Source organism: Diceros bicornis, chromosome 22 (assembly GCF_020826845.1).
Source record: "Diceros bicornis minor isolate mBicDic1 chromosome 22, mDicBic1.mat.cur, whole genome shotgun sequence".
Lineage (NCBI taxonomy): Eukaryota > Metazoa > Chordata > Mammalia > Perissodactyla > Rhinocerotidae > Diceros > Diceros bicornis.
Window position 1 is genome coordinate 5,555,835 of NC_080761.1, and position 26,519 is coordinate 5,582,353.

The 26,519-nt window shown below is 39.4% G+C and overlaps 1 protein-coding gene across 12 annotated transcripts in view; it reads right to left on the reverse strand.

The window, feature by feature from the left end:
- The window catches only part of AOPEP (aminopeptidase O (putative)), a 514,798-nt gene that overhangs the window by 457,784 nt on the left and 30,495 nt on the right, over positions 1-26,519 (reverse strand). For 10 of the 12 annotated variants that reach the window (XM_058565457.1, XM_058565455.1, XM_058565460.1 and 7 more), the window contains exons 2-3: positions 24,474-25,408; positions 11,542-11,708 (exon numbers count right to left, since the gene is read on the reverse strand). In XM_058565457.1, coding sequence (XP_058421440.1) covers positions 11,542-11,708; positions 24,474-25,270 — 964 coding nt within the window. In that variant the 5' untranslated portion in view covers positions 25,271-25,408. Of the gene's footprint in view, positions 1-11,541; positions 11,709-12,081; positions 12,333-17,332; positions 18,109-24,473; positions 25,409-26,519 lie in introns of those variants that run through there. The other 2 variants (XM_058565465.1, XM_058565466.1) reach the window with 2 other exon arrangements.

A 26,519-nucleotide genomic window follows, 5' to 3' on the forward strand; every position in this document is an offset into this window, starting at 1 on the left:
CCATCACTAACCTCTCATCTGTTGAACTGAGAGGGGGTTTTAGGCAGCACACAAGTGGACAGTGATTGGAGTGAAGAGAAACCCACAAACTTTATCCCGTCTGTTGGTACGTACCCGAGAGGAAAGCCATGAGCACTATGGGAAAAAAATAGCGCAGAAAAAAGGTAAAAGAAAATATCATTCTAAGGACTCAAAGGAAGAACAAGCCTCAGAAATCAATCTACTGTAGAAACCAAAACCAGTTTAGGAAACTGGCATTCCCATTATGATACAAGAAGATATAATTTCTATGAAAAAAATAGTAAAAAGCCATGAGAAGACAATAGGCTGAAATAGTGTAACAGAGTGAGATCAAAAGACAACAAAATAACAGATAAAAAAGATAACAAAGAATTGCAAGGAAACTGTAACAATAACAATTTAAATCTGTAATGGAATTACTAAAGAACAAAATGTCTCTATGGAAAATATAGAGTCTATATAGAGTATATATAAGTGTATAGAGTCTATAGAGTGTATATAAAGTATAGAGTATAATTAAAAAAATGAAAAGGCAAGCCGTACAGACTGAGATAATACATTTGCTATACATATATCTGACAAAGGCTTGTATCTAGAGTATGTAATGTCTTCTTACAATCTAATAATAAAACAACCAAAAAACCCACATTAAATAGGCAAATGATTTGAAGAGATGCTTTTCAAAGGAAGATATAAGAATGTACAATAAGCACATGAAAAGTTGCTCACTATCATTTGTCATCAGAGAAATGCAAATTAAAACCATAAGATAGGGGCAGGCCCAGTGGCGTAGCAGTTAAGAGCGTGCGCTCCGCTTTGGTGGCCCAGGGTTCCGCAGGTTTGGATCCCAGGCACAGACTGGGCAATGCTCATCAAGCAGGGCTGTGGTGGCATCCCACATAAAGCAGAGGAAGATGGGCACGGATGTTAGCCCAGGGCCAATCTTCCTCAGCAAAAAAGAGAGGAGGACTGGCATTGGATGTTAGCTCAGGGCTAATCTTCCCCAGGAAAAAAAAAAAAACCACGAGATAGTATTTCACACCCAGCTGGAGGACTAAAATTAAAAGGACCAACAACACTAAGTGTTTGCAAGAATACACAGCAACTGGACTCGCATACATTGCTGGTGGAATACAAAATGAATATAAAATGATTTCAAACACTTTGGAAAACCTATGTCCACCAAAAGACTTACATGTGAATGTTCACAATGTATTTTTCATAATGGCCAAAAACAATTCAAATATCCATCAACAGGTGAGAGGACAGACAACTGTAGTTTATTTGTATAATGGACTACTATTCATCAATTTTTTTAAAAAGAATAAACTATTGACACCTATAACAATATGGATGCATCTCACAAACATGCTGAGCAAAAGAAGCCAGACACAAAAGAGTACACAGGACTGACTCCATTTATATGAATTTTTAGGAGAGGTAAAACTAATCTATAGATACGGAAATCAGATCAATAGCTGACTGGAGTGGGATTAGGGAGGAATAACTTAAGGAGGGATGGCACAGGCACAAGGGGATTTCTAGAGGGATGGAAATGTTCTACATCTCCATAAGGGTGCTGATTAATTACACAGGTGTATGCATTTGTCAAACCTCATTGAACAAGACAAACTGTATGCATTTTCTTATATGTAAATTATACTTTCATAAAGTTGATTAAAAATAAAGGTACCCACAACTAGCCACATTCTAGAAAGTTCTGAATTACATAAATTAAAAAAAAGTTTCTAGGAAATTCCCTCCAGACAGGAAAATCAGACTACTTTCAAAGAATAAAAAAATATATATATTGAGATCAGATTTCTCCTCAGAAATATTAAGTAAGAGATGATAATGAAAACATTTACTGTATAGTCATTTAAGAGGAAAAAGAAGTCCTAAGAATTTTATAACTAGCCAAGGACTGTTCATAAGTAAATATAACAAAAAGCCAACCTAAATGTGGAAGGGCTCAGAAAATATACCTCATATGTACCCTTCTAGAAAAAGAAAAGATTGAAGCCATTTCCTAGCTGACCGAGAGATGCTTCAACTTAAGAGTTCAACGGTAAAGAGAGTCTAAATACTTACTGCAAATATGATTTGAAACTGGATGAAAATGTAAAACAATAACTGTAATTCCTAGAGGAGAAGATATAATACAAAAACAAAATATAGAGATAATACGCATCCCAAACCCCAAATTATATTAATTAAAACTGGGGAATGCGGGTGAGGGAAGACAACAGAAGTAAATGTCCATTAAATTCCTTATTTGATATAGAGTGAAGTCAAGAGCTATTGGTTAACTAAATTGCGAAACACCGATTTACAGAATACTCTGTAGTCATAAAAATAATGAGGAAGCTGTATGTTCAGATATGAAATTATCTATGAGATAAACATATTCTAAAGGAGAAGCACAATACAAAATGTGTCCAGCATGCCATGACTAGTGCAACAGAAGAGGAAAAACATACTCTACAGAGGAATTGGCGGCCTGGTTGCCACCAGGGAGGGTTATTGGGTAGCTGGGAATTATGAGACTTTATCGCAGTTTTTGTCCTTTGCTTATTTGTAAATGAACCACGTCAAGGTGACCTATTTTTTACGTGTGTGAGGAAGATGGGCCCTGAGCTGCTAACATCTGCCAATCCTCCTCTTTTTGCTGAAGAAGACTGGCCCTGGGATAACATCCACGCCTATCTTCCTCCACTTTATGTGGGACACCGCCACAGCACGGCTTGACAAGCAGTGCATCGGTGCGCGCCCGGGATCCGAAGCTGCGAACCCCTGGCTGCCGCAGTGGAGCACACGAACTTAACTGCTTGCGCCACCAGGCCAGCCCCAATGTGACCTATTTTTAAAAATAAAATTTTAAAATGTATTATTTGTTTTGACTTTGAGAATCAAGTAACCACTCATTGAAGACTCTAGTACATGCATAAATCTAGTTTATGATAAAGGAGATATCACAAATCAGAAAAGATTCAATAATGATCTTGGAGCAACTGATTTCCTATTTGAAAAAAAATAATAATGTTTAGTCTTCATTTTACAACCCTGACCAGAATAAACTACAAACAGATTAAAGAGTTACATTACAAAATTAAACTAAAAATTTTAAATTATATAAAAATATTAGAACAAAACAAGTGAATCTCAAAGCAAAGAAAGAAAGACTCCAAGAGAAACCTACAGATTTGACTCACAAAAATTAAAATCTCCTAGAGTGACGTCAACGTCATGGCGGAGTGAGCTTTCCGGTAAACTCTTCCCCCAATAAGATACAACAAAAGGAACAGTCACAGGCCAACAAAGGAATCCTAGACAGCGAAAAGCAAGATCGGACAGATCCACATTGCAGCACACCTGAGAGACGAATGTGCTGGGCCCTGGGAGGAAGTGAGGAGAGGTAAGGAGAACTTCTCTCCCTCCCCATCAGATCAGGGATCCCCGTCAGCGTGGCTCCCAGAGAGGGGGGAGGGGTGGCCCTCTGCAGGGAAACCATAGCTCTTCCGGCTCTCTCTGCCAGTGGGAAACTCCCACACAGAGACTCAGAACTGCTATAGGGTACCATCAACATCTGAGCACCCCAGGAGAGCGGATAACGAGGGGCAAACGAGAAGCCCCCCATGCCAGGGACCCAGCAAGCAAAAGAGAGAGCCCCCTCCCTCCCGGCAAGCCAGACCCTGCAGCTCAGCCAAGCAGACCAGACCAAGCGACCAGCGGATCGCAGTGAACAGCCAGGGCAGAGCGCAGGGGGCTCAGATTACACAGCCCTTTACCCCCACACAGTGGCGGCGGGTGGAAATTGCAAGCAGATATTTGCAGGATGAGGAAAAACAAAGCCAATACAGGAACCACAATGCAAAGGTACAGGAAATCACCAGACCAGAAGGAAAATGACAAGCACCCAGAAACCAACCCTAAAGACACAGAAATACATAACCTAAACGACAGAGATTTCAAAATAGCTATCGTAAAAAAACTCAAGGAAATACGAGACAACACAGACAAACAATTCAATGAGATTAGGAATTTCTTCACAAAAGAGATTGAAATCATAAAGAAAAACCAATCAGTGCTGATGGAGATGAAGAACACAATGGAGGAGATAAAGGAGAACCTGGAATCTTTAAAGAACAGAGCTGACAACATGGAGGAAAGAATTAGCATTATAGAGGATAGGAATACAGATATGCTCCAGATGGAAGAAGAGAGAGAACTAAGACTAAAAAGAAATGAAGAAAGTCTCCGAGAAATATCTGACTCTATTAGGAAATGTAACAGAAGAATTATAGGTGTTCCTGAGGGAGAACAGAGGGAAAGAGGAACAGAGAGCCTATTCAAGGAAATAATAGCTGAGAACTTCCCAAATCTGGGGAAGGAGCAGGAAATACCAGTAAGTAAAGCCAAGAGATCACCTAAATATGTCCACAGGCAAAGGCCCACTCCGCCACATCTAGTGGTAAGGCTGGCCAAAGTCAATGACAAAGAAACAATATTAAGGACAGCTAGACAAAAACAAAAATTAACGTACAAAGGAACTCCCATCAGGCTCTCAGCGGATTTCTCAACAGAAATTTACAGGCTAGGAGAGACTGGAATGATATATTCAAAATACTCAAAGACAAAAACTTTCAGCCAAGAATACTCTATCCAGCAAAAATATCCTTCAAATATGATGGAGAAATAGTAACTTTCCCAGATAAACAAAAGCTAAGGAAGTTCATGGCCACGAGACACCCACTACAACAAATACTCACGAAGGCCCTCAGGCCTGACAAAAAGAAGAGAAAGGGAATACAAAGCTTGGAGCAAGGAGAAAAATAGGTAGACAAACTCAGAAAAATAGTAGATCTTTACCAGAATAGGTTAGCAACCACTTAAATACCAAAATCAAGGATCAAAGGAAGGAATTCACCAAAAATAAATTTCACCTTTTCACTGTAAACACACACCCACAACACAAGATAGAATAAAGTATAACAAGAACGACTTAGAAGGGGAAGAGGGAAGTGATTGAATTGACTTAGTATAAGGAAACAGAAGGCCATCACATAATGGACTATCTCATACACAAGATTTTTTACAGAAACCTCAAGGTAACTACTAAACAAATAATCAAAACAAAACCACATATGATAAACAAAGAGAAAACTAGAAGAGTCATAAGACAGAACAACCAAACTGAATTGGCAGTCCAAAACAAATGGGACAAGAAACAAAGGAAATGCAAAAAAACCGGAAAATAAGTGACAAAACAGCAACATTAAGCCCTCATATATCAATAATAACCCTAAATGTAAATGGATTGAACTCTCCAATCAAAAGATACAGAATGGCAGGATGGATTAAAAAGCAAGACCCAACAATATGCTGCCTCCAGGAAACACATCTCAGCTCTAAAGACAAGCACAGGCTCAGAGTGAAAGGATGGAAGGCAACACTCCAAGCTAACGGCAAACAAAAGAAAGCCAGTGTTGTCATACTCATATGAGACAAAGTAGACTTCAAGATAAAACAGGTTAAGAGAGACAAAGAAGGGAAATATATAATGTTAAAAGGGACACTCCACCAAGAAGACATATCACTTATAAATATATATGCACCGAACATAGGAGCACCAACGTACATAAAGCAACTATTTACAAACCTAAAAAGAGACATTAATAGGGCTGGCCCCGTGGCTTAGTGGTTAAGTGCTCGCGCTCCGCTACGGGTGGCCCGGGTTCAGATCCCGGGTGCGCACGGACTCACTGCTTCTCCGGCCACGCTGAGGCCGTGTCCCACATACAGCAACTAGAAGGATGTGCAACTATGACATACAACTATCTACTGGGGCTTTGGGGGGGGGGAAGGAGGATGATTGGCAATAGATGTTAGCTCAGAGCCAGTCTTCCTCAGCAAAAAGAGGAGGATTAGCATGGATGTTAGCTCAGGGTTGATCTTCCTCACAAAAAAAAAAAAGAGAGAGACATTAACAACAACACAATAATGGTAGGGGATCTTAATACCCCACTAACATCAATGGATCATCCAGACAAAAAGTCAATAAAGAAATAGTAGACTTAAATGAAAAACCGGACGAGATGGACCTAGTAGACATATACAGAGCACTCCATCCAAAAACAGCTGACTACACATTCTTCTCAAGCACGCATGGAACATTCTCAAGGATAGACCATATGTTGGGAAACAAAGCAAGCCTCAATAAATTTAAGAAGATTGAAATCATAACAAGCATCTTTTCAAACCATAATGCTATGAAACTGGAAATCAACCATGAAAAAAAACTGGGAAAGTGACAAAAATGTGGAGATTAAACAACATGCTACTGAACAACCAATGGATCATTGATGAAATTAAAGGAGAAATCAAAAACTATCTGGAAACAAACAAAAATGAAAATATGCCATACCAAACCATATGGGATGCAGCAAAAGCAGTCCTGAGAGGGAAACTCATAGCGATACAAGCCTACCTTAACAAACAAAAAAAGCCCAAATAAGCAACCTCAAATTACACCTAACAGAACTAGAAGAAGAAGAACAAACAAAGCCCAAAGTCAGTAGAAGGAGAGAAATAATGAAAATCAGAGCAGAAATAAATGAAATTGAGACCAAAAAAACAGTAGAAAGGATTAATGAAACAAAGAGTTGGTTCTCTGAGAAGATAAACAAAATCGACAAACCCTTAGCCAGGCTTACTAAGAAAAAAAGGGAAAAGGCTCAAGTAAATAAAATTAGAAATGAAAGAGGAGAAATTACAACGGATACCATGGAAATACAGAGGATTATAAGAGAATACTATGAGAAATTATATGCCAACAAATTGGACAATCTAGAAGAAATGGATAAATTCTTAGACTCATACAACCTCCCAAAACTGAACCAAGAAGAAATGGAGAATCTGAATAGACCAATCACAAGTAAAGAGATTGAAATAGTAATCAAAAACCTCCCCAAAAATAAAAGTCCAGGACCAGATGGCTTCTCCAGTGAATTTTACCAAACATTCAAAGAAGATTTAACACCCATCCTTCTCAAACTATTCCAAAAAATAGAGGAAGATGGAACACTTCCTAAATCATTCTACGAGGCCAACATCACCCTGATATCAAAACCAGACAAAGACAATACAAAGAAGGAAAATTACAGGCCAATATCGCTGACGAACATAGATGCAAAAATCCACAACAAAATATTGGCAAACCGAATACAGCAATACATTAAAAAGATCATACACCATGATCAAGTGGCATTTATACCAGGGATGCAGGGATGGTTCACACATCTGCAAATCAATCAACGTGATACACCACATCAACAAAACAAAGAATAAAAACCACATGGTCATCTCAATAGATGCAGAGAAGGCATTTGACAAGATACAACATCCATTTATGATAAAAACCCTCAACAAAATGGGAACAGAAGGAAAGTACCTCAACATAATAAAGGCTATTTATGACAAATCCACGGCCAACATCATACTCAATGGGGAAAGACTGAAAGCCATTCCTCTCAGAACAGGAATGAGGCAGGGCTGCCCACTCTCACCACTCCTATTCAACATAGTACTGGAGGTTTTCACCAGAGCAATTAGGCAAGAAAAAGGAAAAAAAGGAATCCAAATAGGTAATGAAGAAGTGAAACTCTCACTATTTGCAGATGACATGATTTTATATATAGAAAACCCTAAAGAATCCATTGGAAAACTATTAGAAATAATCAACAACTATAGCAAAGTCACAGGGTACAAAATCAATCTACAAAAATCAGTTGCATTTCTGTATGCTAATAACGAACTAACAGAAAGAGAGCTCAAAAAGATAATACCATTTACAATTGTATCAAAAAGAATAAAATACCTAGGAATAAATCTTACCACGGAGATGAAAGACCTATACAATGAAAACTAGAAGACATTATTGAAAGAAATCGATGATGACACAGAGAAATGGAAAGACACCCCATGCACATGGATTGGAAGAATAAAAATAGTTAAAATGTCTATATTACCTAAAGCAATCTACAGATTGAATGCAATCCCAATCAGAATCCCCATGACATTCTTCACGGAAATAGAAAAAAGAACACTAAAATTCATATGGGGCAACAAAAGACCCCAAATAGCTAAAGCAATCCTAAGAAAAAAGAACAAAGTAGGAGGCATCACAATCTCTGACTTCAAAACATACTACAAAGCAATAGTAACCAAAACAGTATGGTACTGGTACAAAAACAGACACACAGATCAATGGAACAGCATTGAAAGCCCAGAAATAAAACCACACATATACAGACAGCTAATTTTCGACAAAGGAGCTAAGAACATACAATGGAGAAAGGAAAGTCTCTTCAATAAATGGTGTTGGGAAAACTGGACAGCCACATGCAAAAGAATGAAAGTGGACCATGTGCTATCGCCATTCACAAAAATTAATTCAAAATGGATCAAAGACCTGAAGGTGAGACTTGAAACTATAAAACTCATAGAAGAAAATATAGGCAACACACTATTTGACATTGGTCATAAAGGAATCTTTTCGAATGACATGCCTACCCAGACTAGGGAAACTAAAGAAAAAATAAACAAGTGGGACTTTATCAGATTAAAGAGCTTCTACAAGACAAACAAAACCAGAATCAAGATGAACAGACAACCCACCAGCTGGGAGAGAATATTTGCAAAACATACATCTGACAAGGGGTTGATCTCCATAATATATAAAGAACTCACACAACTGAACAACAAAAAAACAAACAACCCAATCAAAAAATGGGCAGAGGAAATGAACAGACACTTCTCCAAAGAAGATATACAGATGGCCAATAGGCACATGAAAAGATGTTCAACATCATTAATCATCAGGGAAATACAAATCAAAACAACATTAAGATATCACCTCATGCCCGTTAGAATGGCTATAATCACCAAGACAGAAAACAACAAATGTTGGAGAGGATGTGGAGAAACAGGAACCCTCATACACAGCTGGTAGGAATGCAAACTGGTGCAGCCTCTATGGAAAACGGTATGGAGATTCCTCAAAGAATTAAAAATAGAGATGCCCTATGATCCAGCTATCCCACTACTGGGAATCTATCCAACGAACATGAAATCAACAATCCAAAGAGGCTTATGCACCCCTATGTTCACTGCAGCATTATTCACTATACCCAAGAAGTGGAAGCAACCTAAGTGTCCCTCGACTGACGAGTGGATCAAGAAAATGTGGTATATATATACAATGGAATACTACTCAGCCACATAAAAGACAAAATTGTCCCATTTGCAACAACATGGATGGGCCTGGAGGGTATTATGTTAAGTGAAGTAAGCCAGAAAGAGAAAGACAAACACTGTATGATCTCACTCATATGTGGAATATAAACCAACACATGGACAGAGAAAACTGTATTGTGGTTACCAGGGGCAATGGGGGTGGGGAGTGGGCACAAGGGGTGAAGGGAGACATGTATATGGTGATGGACAAACAAAAATGTACAACCCAAAATTTCACAATGTTAAAAACTATTAAAACATCAATTAAAAAAAAATTAAAATCTCCTGTAGATCAGAAACTTATATAAAATTAAAAGGCATACCAAAAACTGGGAAAAATACTTTTTACAAATATGATGAGATTAATATCTTTATTTTATTTTATTGTTTTAAACAGGAGAATAGCTTAGAGCTTTATTTAATGTAAGTCCTATGTGACACGGGAGTCTCCAAAGGAAACGAAGACCTGAAGAAACAGTTAGACCTGGGTACTTTTCTGCTAGGTTTGATGAAGAGTGGACAGTCAACTCAGGAACAACCAGATGGAAGAGATGCATAAGGCAAGGTATGTGGGAAGGGGCACAGAGCTTCCATGCCCTCTCCAGGCACACCACTCTCCGTGCATTTCCACGTGTTCACCAACCCAGAAGCTCCCATATCGTTATTTTTTAAAGAGCCAATCAAATTAAAAGACAAAACAAATTTTTGAAAACCTCAATAAGGCCTCAGTATAAAAATGGGAAAGGAAATGAAGAGACAGGAAATGAAAATGGTTAAGAAACAATAAGGACATGTGACTTCATTGGTAATCAAAGTAATCCAAATTAAAGAGGAACCTTCTGTTACCTACCAGATGGGTGAAGCTCCAGGGAAATGGGGACCCTCGTAACTACTGATGGGGGTAAACTGGTACAACCATTCTAGAAAACAACTTGAGATGGGTACCAATGGCCCTAAACATGTTCAGAACCTTTGAATCAATAATTCTAATTTTATTTTATCTTATTTATTCTTTTCCCCAAAGACCCAGTAGATAGCTGTATGTCATAGTTGCACATCCTTCTAGTTGCTGTATGTGGGACGCAGCCTCAGCATGGCCAGAGAAGCAGTGCATCAGTGCGCACCCGGAATCCGAACCCAGGTCGCCAGTAGCGGAGCGCGTGCACTTAACCGCTAAGCCACAGGGCCAGCCCAATAATTCTAATTTTATACAAAATATCTCCTCAGGAATTCAATGAAACTTTATTTATAACAGGAAAAAAAAACTGGAAACAATAAAAATGTCTAATAATACGGAAATGTTAAATAAAATCTAACATATTCATATAACAAAATATTATGCAGACATTAAAATCATATTTTTGAAAAATACTTAATGACCTGAAAAACATTCAAGATACACTATAAGTGAAAAATGGGACTACAAAACTATTATATGCTAGGCCAACAATTTTGAAATGATAATATATATTATACATATAGATTTTATATACTGGAGGGAAATGCAACAAAATGATAACAACCATTTTCTCTAAAATTATTTAATTGTATTACTTTAACTTTTGTGTAAATTTTAAAGTTTCTGTAACAAGTATGTGGAAGGAGACATCATATTTTAAATAAAGAATATTACAATTACAGAAATTTTACCTGGCATCTACATGCTCAGGATGTCAACTGAAAGAGTTAATTATTGCAATAAGCAAGTAATTCACACACAAATGCATTAGCACTTGACTTCCATCTTTCTTAGTTCAGAACTTCATGGGCAAACAGTGGGTAGAACAGATGCTTTACCAAGAGGACTCCTGGTAACTGTGGGCCGGCCAACAGGAGCACTATTGCTCAGTATAATGAAGAACCTTGTAGGCTCCATGACTAAACCACAGACAACTCAACTGTAACAGTGTTTCCATGACACTTGCCTACCCAGAAAGTTCAACCAAGACCACCCACTTATGGCCCACAAACCACTAGGTGAAAGCAACTGCTGAAATAATCTAGGAATCAATAACTCTGGCATGAAGAGCCCCAAATCCCATGCCCAGGCTCCCCATTGTCCCTCCCCATCCCTTGCTGTTTTCTCTGGCAGGATGTTTTATAGTATGTTCATTCCAACGCGACTAATAAAGAAGCTCTTTAAAGCTGAGAAAAACACTGCGCATTGGGTTCCTGGGTCCAGCATGTGTGCAATACATAAAGAAGCAAAGAACACATATACAGTACCTTCCTGAAGCTGTGTTGGCTTGGCAGAATTTTCCCCACTCATTAAAACAACAAAACATGCAGCTGCTCGCACTGTAGCCTGCCATGTTGACATGGCAACGGGTGGCTCCTGGCATGGAAAAAGGGCCCTGTTGTTTATGGGAGATCCCATAGTATAAACACATGGCCTGCAGAAAAAAAGACAAAGAAACAAAGGGGGAGAATCTTTAAAATGAGCTGTCACTTTTCTCACCACCATGGCAGTGAAGGTTAAGTTGAGCTTTCAAAGAGAAAACATTTGAGGCTTTGTAGTCGACTAGTTTCAAAGCATTTTGAACTGAAACTGCCAAGGGCTGGCTATGTGAACAGCCCAGAGTGGTAATTTCTCCCAAGTGAATTACTTAAATATGTAAAGAGAATTGTTTTCTTTAAGGGGAAAAATATTTTTTGGATAAAGTTTTAAATACTAGTCTGCCAAGTTAAAATTTATATTACCCTTGCTCCTCCCCCTTAGGCCCTTACGCCTTCAAAAGGAAAAGTTTTAGAGACATTCTTACAAACCTTTTGGAAAATATTCTGGAAAAAAAAATATGTTTGGAGATCAGTGAGATATTAATGCTTAGAAAAACAAGCTGGTGGTCTCAAATCCAGTGCTGGCGGGCAGATACCCCCAATCTTGGAAACCACCATCTCAAATGGAACCCTTGTGGGAATCCTTGTGTGGAGGCCAAGAACAGGGGTTGGCATACAAACAAGACTGTAGGTCACAACAACCAGGCTTGTGACGGGAAGGCCAAGTGCACAGTCGTTACCTAAGTGAGTATAGGAAACCAATGGCATGATGTTAGGGCTCGTTCTGTTACAATTAAAAATTGCAAACCCACCCACACCAAGAACGATCCCTTCCATGATTAAGTCACAGTTGACAGAGATGGAAAAGACCTATGAAATCAAAGGAATCCATTCTTCTGACACCACACAGTAAAAGGCACGAAACTGACCCTTAGGAAAATGTTTCCACTTTTTGCTTTTCAGGAGTTATGACAAATATGATGCCATTTTAATCAGTTTAATTTATGGAGTAAATGAATAGAGCAGAGCACTACCTCTCTCGGATAACCTAGCTTTCCTTTTTCGTTAACATCATTATGACTTAACATTCATTGTGTTCCTACAGTGTGCAAGGACACAGAGAATGATGGTCCTACTTCATCAGCCAGGGTCCAGTAAGGAAAAGAGGAAGCAGTCTAGGTCTCAACAAATAGAGGTAATTTAATACAGGGATTTGGTTATACAAGTGATAGAGGAGCTGAGAAGCCCAACAGGGGACAGTGAGGCAACCCAGATATTAGCCACAGTGGTAAGTAGCTGCGACTCCTTGGGTTGGAGGAGCTGGTGTTATTGGGTGTTACAGAATTACAGTGGCAGGGGGCATCTGGCAGAAAAGCCAGAGTCGCAGTGGGGACTGTCCAATGGATGCTGGGGGCAGAGGAGACTCAGTCCTTGCTGGAGAGGCCAAAAGAAGCAGAGAGGGGAGAAGAAACACCTTGTTTCTCACCAATTCCTGCTCTCAAACTTTACACCAATGTCCCCATCAGCCAAACCTAGCAGGAAGCAGAAGACAAGGGAGCCTGGGAAATGAGGTTCCCTGTCATTCAGAGAAGATCATAGTAGGTGCAGAAAATGGCAAACAGGTAGTTGCAATCTACCTATCCTAGAAGTGTACATGCCGTGATAACTCACAGGTTCAACATGGGGCGGGGAAAGAAGGTCAAAATTCAGAAGACTTTCGTCCTGGCTGGGTTACCAACTTATTAAATGACTGTGGTCCTTAACCTCTCTGAGTCACATGTAAAACAGGATAGGGGACAGGTAGGTGATTTCTATTGCCTGTTCTAGTCCATAAACCTATGATTATGTATCCCAAGTTTATAGATCCAAGAACAAAAGCAAATTTTCATGGAAGGCCCAGAATCTCTCATCAATTTCAATAAGTTCTGAGCTCCCATCCTGGTCCCTTGGGTCTTTGGTCAATTGACTTAACCTTAGTTAACTGTCCAGCCCCAGGCTAAGAACCTAACAAGGAAAAGCTGCCTCCTCCCAGGTAGGGCTGGTGGTGGTGGGTGCTCGGTAGGAGGGATGCTGTAGCAGCTCAAATAGCTCAGGTAGATGGGGTCAAGGCATGCCTAGTTCTGAAAATTCTACCTATTAAGTGTTTTGTTTTTTCCCAAAAAGTCCATCTTAGAGAAGGGTCCCAATAAGGAACAGTGAGTATCATCAATGGAAACAGAGTATATTCCCACTGGCCAAATGGCAGGTATAACTCCTGCTTCCTTTGACAATGGCAGACATTAAGAATCTAGGCTCTCTCTCTCACTGAAGCAGAATAGACCCCACAATTTTTCTCAATTCAAGATCTCTAGAAAGCCACTTCCAATCTAAGTAGACTTGTGGAGTTAAGCCTATTTGTGATGCTTATAGGGAAGTGGCAGGCCCTTACCCAGAGATCTCCTAAGACTTTCTCTATCTCATGCAAAGGGGAACATGACCCCATATTATGGTCTTCAATCCTAGGGTTCTTAGGCCAAGTCTGAAAGTGTGCTCTCTTACTGTTGTGCTCAGCACCTCATTTCCCTAGGGTGATTGATGTTACAGTCTTCCCTTCCCTGAATGGGGAATACATCCTCTCCAAACGATGGGCTTGCCAAGATGGTTGCTCTCCTCCTCCCTATAAGGTTGGGTTGGAGGCCATGCTAGCATATTATAACGCATTCCACCTGTGCCCTTAGGTATGTGGTCCCCAAGGCTTCCTCCATCAGCCTCCACACCTCTTCCCTGAAGAAACAATCAGATTTAAGATGAGGTCATATCTAAGAAACTCTGCAGAGGAAGAATCAGACTTAGTGATTTGCTGAAGGGAAGGAAGGCCTCTCTAAGGTAGCCAGCTTCCAAGCTGGCCCCCAACGACCCCTGCCCCTGGTCTTCACACCCTTGTGCAGTCCCCTCCGAAATTGTACCAGGGTTCGTCTGTGTGACCAATAGGATATGGCAGAAGTGATGTGACTTCTGAGATTAGATTATTTAAAAATCTGTGGCTTTCATTTTAGGGGTTCTTTTCTCTCTTTCTCTCTCTCTTTCATCACTTGCTCTGGGGGGAATCCAGCTGCCATGTCATGAGGACACTCAGGTAGCCAATGGAGGGGCCCACGTGATAAAAAGGAGACCTCTGGCCCACAGTCAGTGAGGAACTGAGGCCTTTCAACATCCATGCAAGTGAGTTTGGAAGATGATCTTCCAGCTCCAGTCAAGCCTTGAGATGCCGATGGCCCCAGCAGACAGCTGACTACAACCCTGTAGGACATCCTGAACCAGAAGCACCCAATTAAGCTGCTCCTGGATTCCTGACTCTCAGAAACTGTGAGATAATAAACGTTTTTCTTTTAAGCTCTTCAGTTTTGGAGTAATTTGTTTTACAGCAATAGATAAGAGAATTTTCTCAGGTTTCTGGCTCAAGTGTTAAGATCAATCGTGAAGCTCTTAAACAAGAAAGGAAACTCAGGAAGACAGGCAAGGTCATAGGAAGGGACAAGGGAGAAGGCGAGTTCCTACCTGTTTAATTTGTGGATAAAGGGCTTTACACACCATATGGCAGAGGACACTTGTGTGGACACAGAGATCATGATTTCCTAACCCCAAAGAGCACAGTGTCCAACAATGAGACTGAGTGTCTGAAATCAGACCGATCTCAGAAAATTTAAGAATGATTATTTTACGAAGTAGTAAGTATTGATGTTGCAAGCAGATTTGAGTCCGGGTGCCACACACAAATTTGGGGGTGAGGGGGAATCTTTCCATTGACTGGATTTTTAAAAAGCATGTTATCACCATCCTTTCCTCCTCGATTCTCTACTATTTCCCCTCTCAATGGTCTAGTTCTAGATATTTTGTTCTAGACTTCTGTCCTGATCCCTCTGTCATCCTCTTGAAAGCTCTTTCTGCCATATTGTGCCTGGGTACCTGAACTCTCCCACCAAGGGGATTAGTTACCTGGCCAGGCCCCCAGAAAGCTCTCACCTCCAACCTCTCCACTGTCCTCACAATTCTCTTTTCCTACCCTCCTCTTTACATGGCTGGGGCATCCTTTCTGCTAAAGTCTATGTGGCTTGCCACTTGGTCTCCAGAGCTATAACTCTGAAAGTATAGATCAAGTCATCTATCTAAAAACCACACCCATAAATATACCCATGTCTGATATAAGATTCAATTGCTTTCTTACTGGAATGTTTTCATAAATAGCAAAACAATCACAGAAGAGGGAGGTCCTAGGCAAAATTTTTTGAAAATTGCAGATTCTCTTTGTGCTCCCAGACTACTCCTTTCTTGGCCTTTTCCTCTTTCTCAATTGCAGCTTCACTCCTCCCAACACCCCCAAGCCAAGTGCCAATGACTTTTATAATCAATACTCTTTTGAGCTTTTACAACCTGATATCCTTATGCACATCATGGTGCAAACATCTAAAACAATTAAGAGTCAAGTGACTATATTTTAACAGGAGGTGAAAGCTTTTAATCTCTGGATAAAGCTCTAGCAGTAGAATTTTGGGCATCTGACAGCAAGTAAGAGTGGGAGAATGCGGGATCTTCACGGAGTCATGAAAATCACACTCCCTCTACATGGTGACTCAAGAGTAAGATGGCTCCCATCATGCACACATTCAAATGAGAAATATATGGACGGCTGATTTCCTGCCCCCTTGCCCCAAGAGGGGAGAAAAATCTATGTGCATTTATAAATACGCCCTGCAGTTGTTTGGATGTGTAATCACTGAAATAAATGCAGCTGTGTTTACTCAACATGCACAGCCTTGCACCTCAGCCATGTTGCTAAAATGCTCATGGGATAGATGTGCAAGCACCAGCCTGAAATTCTCTGATGCTTATAACTTCATTATTTCCAGACTGAATAATTCCTTCCAGCACACAAAGGAAAACTCTCACGCCAGGGCTAATTTCACATGCCCTGGGATACATCCACATGGGAGACTCCTTGGGGAGCCCAGTTAACCACACAGGAGTTGTGGGAGTGGGAGGAGGAAACTGAAAATCAGAAAGAAAACAGGGTAACACAGAGGGTGAGAGGCAGGCCCAAGGCAGGCAGTTCTTTGCTGCCATTAAAGAACTTCTAAATTGAGGAAGAAAGAATCTGTCAGAATAACAATTCCTTCAGCTTCTTGTTACATGTTTGTGTGTTCGCAGAGTGATCAAACCAGGATGAGACACACGAACTATGCTGCTATGATCTGAATATGTCCCCCCCAAAGTCTTATGTTGAAAACCTAATGCCCAATGTGATGGTATTAGGACGTAGGGCCTTTGGGAGGTGCTTAGGTCATGAGGGCAGGGCCCTCATGAATGAAATTAATGCCTTTATACAATAGGACTGACAGAGCCATAAAAAAAGACAAAGCCGTCCCATTTGCAACAACATGGATGGACCTGGAGGGTATTACGTTAAGCGAAATAAGCCAGAGAGAGAAAGACAAACACCACATGATCTCACTCATATGTGGAATATAAACCAACACACGGAGAGAGAGAATTGTATAGCGGTTACCAGGGGCAAGGGGGTTAGGGGGTGGGCACAAGGGGTGAAGGGAGACATGTATATCGTGATTGACAAACAATAATGTACAACCAAAATTTCACAATGTTATAAACTATTAAGACATCAATAAAAAAAAAAAAAAAAAGAGGACTCAGAGAGTTCCCCAGCCCCTTCCACGACATGAGGACACCAGAAGAGGGCCTTTACCAGAACCTGATCATGCTGGCACACTGATCTTGGACTTGCAGCCTCCAGAACTGTGAGAAATAAATTTCTGTTGTTTATAAGCCATTCAGTCTGTGGTATTTTGTTATAGCAGCCCAAATGGACTAAGACCAATGCCTTTCAAGGCAGGAGGTCAACTAACACTAATGTGCTTGCTGTCTTCTTAAGGAGGAGCCATCTATAATGGAAAACTTGTGGGATTGACTCAAACCATATATTTTCTTTCTCTTCAGTTGACTACTATATGCACTTGTCTTTTTGTAGTTAGGATGAAACGGAGGTTATTTTGAGTTTAAAAAATGTTTCAAGTTCTACTACTTTCCATAAAATCACCCATTTTCAGAGACTTGGTTATCACCCTTCAGTGACTGGGGAGAAGCCTGCTTCAGGACAAGTGGGTAGGAGGTGATGAGCCCACAATTGTCATGGGTATGACTTGATGGGGTGTTTTTCCACAATGAGGCATGGATCTGGTCACTGGAGGCCAGGGAACCACAGATGTGACAGTTTAGTGGGTCAGATTCTTATATAAGGTTCCCAGGGTTACAAAGTCTTCAGGCCTCCTTTAATTCCTTTCCATTTGTTCTCCTTCCTGCACCTCATCTTTTTTATGACTCTATGTTCTCATTAAACCCAAGTTACAGTCTCCACTGCAGGTGAGCAACCCTCTTGCCTTCTTGTGCCACAACAACCAGGAGCCAAACCACTAAAACAGCAAGTGTCAACTGTGATTCACTCTCTCTCTCCCCTACACACGCACACACACACACACACACACACACACCCTTCCTTATTATATTCTACTTCATGGCACAATTACCAAAACCAAGATTCATCAATCATACTGAACAAATGGCAGATCCATGAAGAATGCTACTTTGACTCAGACAAATTTTGTGTACAGTCAAAATGGACTGGACTAAAGGAAAGTGAGTTTGAGGCAGAACTTCACCACTTTTAACCAGAGGTGTTTTGGGTACAAAACAGCACTTCTCATCTGGAAGCTCCTTGTGAATACAGGATTTTATATGTGGAAAACAGTTGGAGATCCTCAGATGGAGTCTTCTTATTTTACATACTAGAAAATTAAGCTCCAGAGATGTAAAATGACTTATCTGAAGTCATACAGCTAGTAGGCAGCACAGCTCTGACAAGTACTCAGGTCTCTCCGCTCTCAATTTCCAGGTTCTTTTCAAGATACCATGCTCTCGGCTGTAGGTCGTTGTGATTTCTTATTTTCTGTTCATGTTTGCTTATTCATTTATTTTGTCTGGTTGATTATTTTGACTACTTGTTTAAATTAAGATAGTCCATCATAGTCTTTTTCCCATGGCTTGACCAGCATTTCTGGTAGACCTAGGATGTGCAGCAAGGGGAAAACAGGCTAAAAAATAACCTTCCAAATATTTTCAAGTTTGGGATTATCAATTCTTCCTTTCCAATTATACAATGATGTTATAGAATTAATGTATTAACGTATTTCCACTTCGGTTCTCATGAATTTTATTTTGGTTTCTTGAAGCAAGTAAACAAAAAAAAAAGGTATTAATTGTAGAAATGTTCCCCTTAGATCTAAAATCTCTTCCAAAAGATCTTCTGCTCATTCCTTTAATCTTAAAATTTCCCTTTAAGTGAGATATAAAACAACGAACTATCTTACAGCAGGGAAGAAAACATGTTATAACATCTGGTTTTGATGTCAAGCTAAAAATACTCCAAAAGTCTACATCTTCCTTGGTCCAATAGCTGAGCAATAAATATAACAGAAAAAAGTCGTTCTCCTTAGTATTTTGCAAACTTCATCCTGGTCTTATCTAAAACAAAGAAACATCATAGTGATTTAGGAAATTTTAAATTTTAATATTACTTTAAATTATAATGTATTTTCCTAGCCAGTTTCCTTATCTTTAATGATGATCCAGATAATTATAGTTTTTAAAATAAAGTTCCTATATTTAACTGAATTTCCCCTCCAGTCAACTCATGTTCAGTGATATCATAAGCTTAATAAGCCCAGATCTCCTAGGCCACTTGGTTGGTTCCACAACTATTATAATGATCCAAAGAGAAAAGGGAACGGATTACCAGAGAGAATGCTTTTGTTTTTTTTGTGGTGTTGTTCTTTTTTGTTTTTGTGAGGAAGATTAGCCCTGAGCTAGCATCCGATGCCAATCTTCTTCTTTTTGCTGAGGAAGATTAGCCCTGGGCTAACATCCATGCCCATCTTCCTCTACTTTATATGGGATGCCGCCACAGCAAGGCTTGACAAGCGGCGCATGAGTGCACGCCCGAGACCCGAACCTGTGAACCCCGGGCCACCAAAGCAGAGTGCACGCACATAACCACTAAGCCACTGGGCAGGCCCCAGAGAATGCTTTGGTTTTAAATAAGATTTTATTCAGTGTAATGGAAAAAATGCAAGAAAATGTAGAAAGTACACAAACGTTGAATAAAGATTTCCATGTTTAAAAGTTTTTTTCTTCTTAAGTATGTTGAGGATCTAGAATCAAAAAGATATTGTCTTCCTCCTTTCTAGCTTAGCAAGAACACCATTACACTTTCTGGACCCTGTGTCTGTTCTCATCAAAATATTTTTAAAGGGCACACACACTCACACACCACACAAAAGTAAACATCTTTTCCAAGAAGCATGTTGTATCAGATTGTTAGGTATGTGTTTGTTTCATCAGTCGTTTTTTAATGTCACCTAAAATCCAGTGTCTGAATGATAGAGGCAAGAAAGAGCATTTAGGTTCAAGTCACAATGGTGACACCAAGGTAGGAAAATGTAATTTTTATATTTCCCGATATTTTATTTTGAAACTAGAATTATAATGGGGAATAAAAAATTATTGACAATTACTGAAGGAAATACTCTTGTATAGCTTCAAATATATTTTCAGTTCTTCTCCAGAGAATGTTGCCATTTGGTAACAATGGAGGACAGCCCTTACGAAAAGGGGATTTCAGGGTAGAAAGATGGGGACTTATTTCCAAGTTTGAAGTTTATTTTTTTAATAAACTTCATTTTACATCAGTTTTAGATTTATTTTTAAGAGTGCAAAGATAATACACTGAGTTCCCATATAACCCCATACACAGTTTTCCCTATTATACATCTTACATTAGTATATTTATCACAATTGATAAACCAATACTGATACATTATTAACCAAAGTCTAGATTTTATTCAGATTTCCTTAGATTTTTCCTAATGTCCTTCTTCTGTTCTAGGATACTACATTACTTTTAATCATCATGTGTTCTTAGGCTTCTCTTGACTGTGACAGGTTAAGACTCTTTGTTTATGCTGACCGTGAGAGTTTTGAGGAATACTGGTCAGGTATTTTGTTGACTGTCCCTCAATTGAGATTTATCTGATGTTTTTCTCTTGGTTAGACTGGGGTTATGGGTTTTGGGGAGGAAGATCACAAAGATTCCATTTTCATCACATCATACCAAAGGTACATACTATCAACACGACTCATCCCTTTTGATGTTAACTTTGATCTCCTTGCTAAGGGGTTTGTCAGGTTTCTCCTGACAACTGGACAACTGACAACAGGTTTCTCCTGACAACTGTTTGTCAGGTTTCTCCAATGTCAAGTTACTTGGTTTTCCCTCTTTGGAAGGAAGTCACTATGTGCAGTCCATACTTAAGGAGTGAGGAGTTTGGCTCCATCTCCTTGACGACAGACTATCTACATAACTTGGACTTCTTTTACCCCATGGATTTGTCCATTCTCCTCCCTTTCTTTATTTATTCAATCATTTATTTATATCAGTATGGACTCATGGATATTTATTTTATACTTTGGGTTATCATGCAAAACTATTTTCTTCATTTTCTCGCTCAGCTTTGGCCATTAGGAGTTCTTTCAGATGGCTCCTTGGACCTTTGACATACACCCACAATTGTAGGTTGTTGGTGCTGTTGTTTGAGCATTTCCTTATTTTCAGGCACTACAAGATGCTCCAGGCTCATTTTGTACACTTCCTGCCCCAGTCCTAGCCATTTCTCCAAGAAGCCCCGGTTCCGTTATTGTAGAATGGTATTAGAAACCAAGATCCAGGCCCTAGGGTGTGCTCACTACTTCTAAACCTTCTCAGCTGATAAGTAAGGAAATATACATGTTTATGCTAAGCCTTGGAAACACTCATATCTATAATTATTTCTATACGCAACTATCTATATCTATATTAAGCTAAACATGAGTTCATAGTGATGTCTCCAACTCTAATCCACTACCACATGGATCATCCTAGCCTCTTTCTCTTGCTTATGTGTAACCTCCTACTTCAACAGTAAGAAACCTGGCTCCCACAATCTGCCATCCATTCACTTAATTGCTCAATTCTAGTATACATGTATAGTGGTTCCAGAATTGTTAACCTATACCCCCATGAGAAACAAGCTTATCAACTACAGTACAGTATTTATGTACAGTTCTTTTTGCCTTTAGTCTTACAGCCTCCACTCATTTCCAAAGTTACTTAGGTCAGCACCTTTTCCCTGACCCTTTCAGGGAGGTTGTTTCATACATTCTTAACACAGCTGGATTGCTTTGTCACACTCTGCATTCCATCCTGGGATCCTCTGACCTCCTAAATGATTATTTATCTATATATTATCAAACAAAATAACTTAAGTTTTATTCTCGACAAGGGGTAGAGTGAGGGTTGGAAGGGGAGAAGTCACTGATGGAACTTGAAAGGAAAGGTACCAATTTAGAGATTCTCTTAAGTTTCTAATATCTGCAAAAATAGAAATTTATTGAAAGCTAATATAATTCATTTTTTTAAATGTATTCGAAATCTTTGCATACAATAAGGGACATGGTAAAGATGAAAAGTAAGAAAAGCAGCTACCTTCCACAACTGAGACACGGGTTTTTCTAAGAGCTTCCAATAACTTCATTTAATTTTCCTACTTATAAAATAACAATAAAAAGTTTCTCATCCAGGACTAAGACTTTATGATAGGTATACCCATAGTATTTTGCCATTCAAGGGTAAAAATATAACAACGATTTTAGTTTTAATAAATGTAGACTCTATGCCTTGGAGGAAATAATAACCCAAATATATTTTTCATACAATTGTGAAATTTTATATTCTCACACAATTACATTCAAAAAGCACTGTAACACTGATGATTACTATTCACTCATATCACTAAGGAAATATTTCTGTCTAGCAATCTGGGATCCTTGGGTATTTTAAAAGCCTTAAAGTATCCAAACAGTTATCAGTATACACCTAAATTTACTCTTAAGCATACAGGAGAGTTTACAGTAATTTGGTGGCCATTCATGGAAGATTATCTTGACTGTAATAAAATTCCCCCTAAAAAAAGAAAAAAAGGGAAAGAAATCTTTTGAGGATTTCTTTTTAAAACAACATTTATTATCCTTGTAAGACTGCATAAATGCCATTTATTTACTAACATATAACAGCAAACTTCCAAGGACACATTTTAAACTCCTGCCGTGAACATGCATTTTATTGAGTTATCAGCAAAGGAGATACCAAGAGTAAATTCACCAAGTCAACCTTTGCAGGAGCAAGATGTGCCCAAGGACCTCTTACGTTTCTTTACGGAAATCAGCATGTATCTATGACTCATTCCTACTCAACACTTTACATGTAATGTAATTCACAAGTCTAATCTTTCTTTGTAGTAAGCACTGAGAAGAAAGCCACGTTTGAGGCCATTAATGAGTATTTCTTCCAAACACTGTCAATAGTTTCTTCTTCTCCATTATTCTAATTCAAAAGTAAAATATCTGAGAGTATAAAAACTATGACTTAAATATTCAGAGACAGTATATTGTTAAATATTACTGAAAACCCCATCTTTAATAATTTCAAAAAATTCTGAAGACACAATAAGAACACCTGTGTCTTTCCCTCATGGTCTCCCAAGAATATACAATAAATAAATTAATCACCACACTTTTGTACCGACATAAGTTTGTACCAATCCTGCATTTTCCCAAAGGCTTCCTCAGGTTCTAGAAGAAATAAAACAGGAAGTGAACTCATTCCGAGCAGGGCTGGAGACCAGAGCAGGAGGTAAGATTAGAGGCAAAGAATGGGATAATTAGAGCTCCAAGTCGAAGTGATGCTTTAAAAAAAATGTAAAATGAGCTTTGGGGGGTGGGTTGGGGATACCCCTGCCTCCATTAAGGGAGTCCAATGCTATAAAAGAAGGCGGTCAAAACAAGCTCACAGAGATCAGCTATCCTCCAGCCAAGCTCCGCCATCATTACCGTATTGATTTGTAGTATATTAGCACAAAGAAATAGGTAAAATAATGAGGAATCGATCAAGTTTGATTTAAAAATTCACAAATTCTAAAAATCCTGAACAACTGTGGGAGAAAGGGCAAGAAGAAAAGAATGATTGGCTGCCTGGAAATCGCCACCTCCTCAATTTCTTCTCCCCACACTAAAACCCAGGAGTCTCCCTTGTGTCAAATACAAAGGATCACAGCAAAGAAGCAACTGTGGATTCAAGAGGACTGTCTGTCACACTCCTCAGAAACAGGTCTTCCCAGCACTTTCGGGGTTCACATTACAATGACAACTGACAAAGTCCAGGAGGCAGAGCTGCCAAGAGACAGGTACAGTAAGGAAGTCACGGAGCAGAGCCAGCTTTATTTGGAAGCACTTCGCCAGGCTTCACACCCACCCAACTTAGCAGCAGTTTACTCCCTCAGGGGGAGTCTGAGGGAGCTTTGAGAAAGTATTCACTCAGGGACACACATTGCTCCCATCTACAGCGCTGGAAGGTGCTAGCAGAGATCTCAACCGAGAGCTGGGCTCAGGATTTAATCACTAGGCTTGCCTTTCAATCTCCTAACTCAGAAATACAGGGTCTTAAGAAAGTAATCTTTTCATCCTGAATTAAGGGAAATAATCCTATTAAGAGTTCAGTACACCTAGGAATCTACCTGCTTCACTGTGGGTCTAGGGATTTGAGGCTAGATGGGTAATACCACAGAATAAAGGGGAGCATCTTTGCAGAGTTGGTCCCCTGTCTGAGGGCATCCCTGCAAAGGCTCATCTCCCAGCATGCAAGACTGACAGGCAGAGGGCTAAAGAGGGCCGAGATAACCTACCTGCCACTCTGGTCTGAGGTCCATGTAACTGATCGCCCCTGGGGTTTGGTTCTGTACCGTATCCTTATGGCGTGAGGAAAATCACTAGCTGTCTGAGCCCCTGTCTTCCTGATCTGTAAGCTCCAAGCGTCAGTGTCAAACAGGAGTTCCCCACAGCCAGGAGCCTGGCTGCAGCGAGCATAATAGTCTAACTGCTCCCTCCAACGATCCGCAGGCAGAGTCACAAGTTCATGTATAATCTGATTCCTGAGCTCCTCAGAAACAACCGTGAGCTTGGGAGACTTCGTAAATTTTTCAATACCTGGCACAGCAGCAACATCCACCTCCTCAACCTTTAACACAGATAAATCACAGCAGTCCAACACTAGCAAAAAATCCTCACTCTCATGATTCCCTGTGTCACAGCAGTACTTTGAGCTAGAAATCCCAGAAGCCTGTTCCCGGTTGTCATGGTTACCATCTTTACCAGAAGTATCTTTTTCACCTTTGCCACAGACTGTAAAATCATTATATCCCATTTTAGATGAGAAGGTCCTTGTATTTGTCACAGGAATATGGCAGGCTTCAGGCATCCTAAACTTGCAGGCTTCATTTGACTCTGATTGGCAGGTTTCCTCGGTGGAACTACTCTGTTTCTTGAATCTGCTTCCAGACTCAAAGAAAAGCACAATGGTGCCCTCAATGATTTGACTTTTGAAATCCACATCTAAATCCAGTACATAGTGCTTCACAAGTGTGTGGCTGGTATTGGCCATGAGAGGCAGGTCATCTTGGGAAGGGTCCAGCTTTATGTCCATGGCGTAGGTTGTTGTTCAAGAGCTTTGTTAAAATCTCAGAAGGGGCTTCCCATCTGCCTTAATCTTCTGAAATCATAAATGGCTGCTTATCAAAAACCACCTGGTGTCACAAATTATGGTTCCACAACTTTTAGTCCCCTGGCAAAGAAGAAAAACACAATTAGACAAAATTCCAAATAAGATTCTAAATGCTCCTGCAAGTTGACTACCTCCTTAAATAATCCCCCACTGTGGTGGAAGCTCATGGCTACAAGGCAGACTAATCTTTTTGACTGACATCAAAGAAAGCTGCATTAGGAGTTTCTAAAAATATTTCAATTACCAGTGGAATGAAAGGGGCCTCCACAAAGCCAGAAGAATCTTGTTCCTAACTAGAACAGTCCTTGTTTTGGAAAAGAATTATCATTATGCAAAAGCGAAACAGCATCACTGTGCCTCTTGTTTTAAAAGATACTAAATGTATCATTTCTAAGTTTGTGCATCAAAAGATAAAGTGACTGTTTCTCTACTGTGATTCTAAGTAACAAATGTGAATGAAGGCTAAATGGCCTCATATGTTTTATTCTTTGAGAGTAATAATTTAATATATACAATGTAACTCCAGGGATTAATGTACTTTTCACATTAGGACTGCTCTCATATCAGCACTTCCAGTAAATTACAGGAAAATGAGCCAATTTACCAGGAGTGCATTCTAAGTATTCCTTTGAGATTGTTCATGGAGATTTTTCAAATTTATAGTTAAATACTCAAGGTATATCATTACATCTTAATAGCTGAAAATCCATTAACATTCTGGATAATAGCCTTCTTGTGGCAAACAAAAAGGTCTTCTCATTGGGGGGAAAAAAAAAGTATGCAAATACCCATAAAAGAAAGGAGAGAAATTAAAACATAGAAACAAATGTTGTAATAAAATGCCCAAGTTCTTCATAAAAGTTCTGAATCAAATGTATTCTTAATTTATAATAGCAACCCAGCTAAAAGAAAAATTATTTGAAATTATTTCAGTCCCTGCTGTGTATCTCACTTCTTTCAGAGTATACTCATTTTTTATTATTATTCTTTTACCAAAAATGAAAAAGAAATGGCAAGAGAAAAGAAAGAAACCTCTGACAGAGTAGATACGTTAAAAATAATTTTTCTTTTTCTAAATATCAGGAGGTATTCTTTTATCAACTACAAAACACTACTTGCTTGACTTTTCAAGTAAAATTGAGCCCTCCATTTTTATTCTGTTTAACTCCTC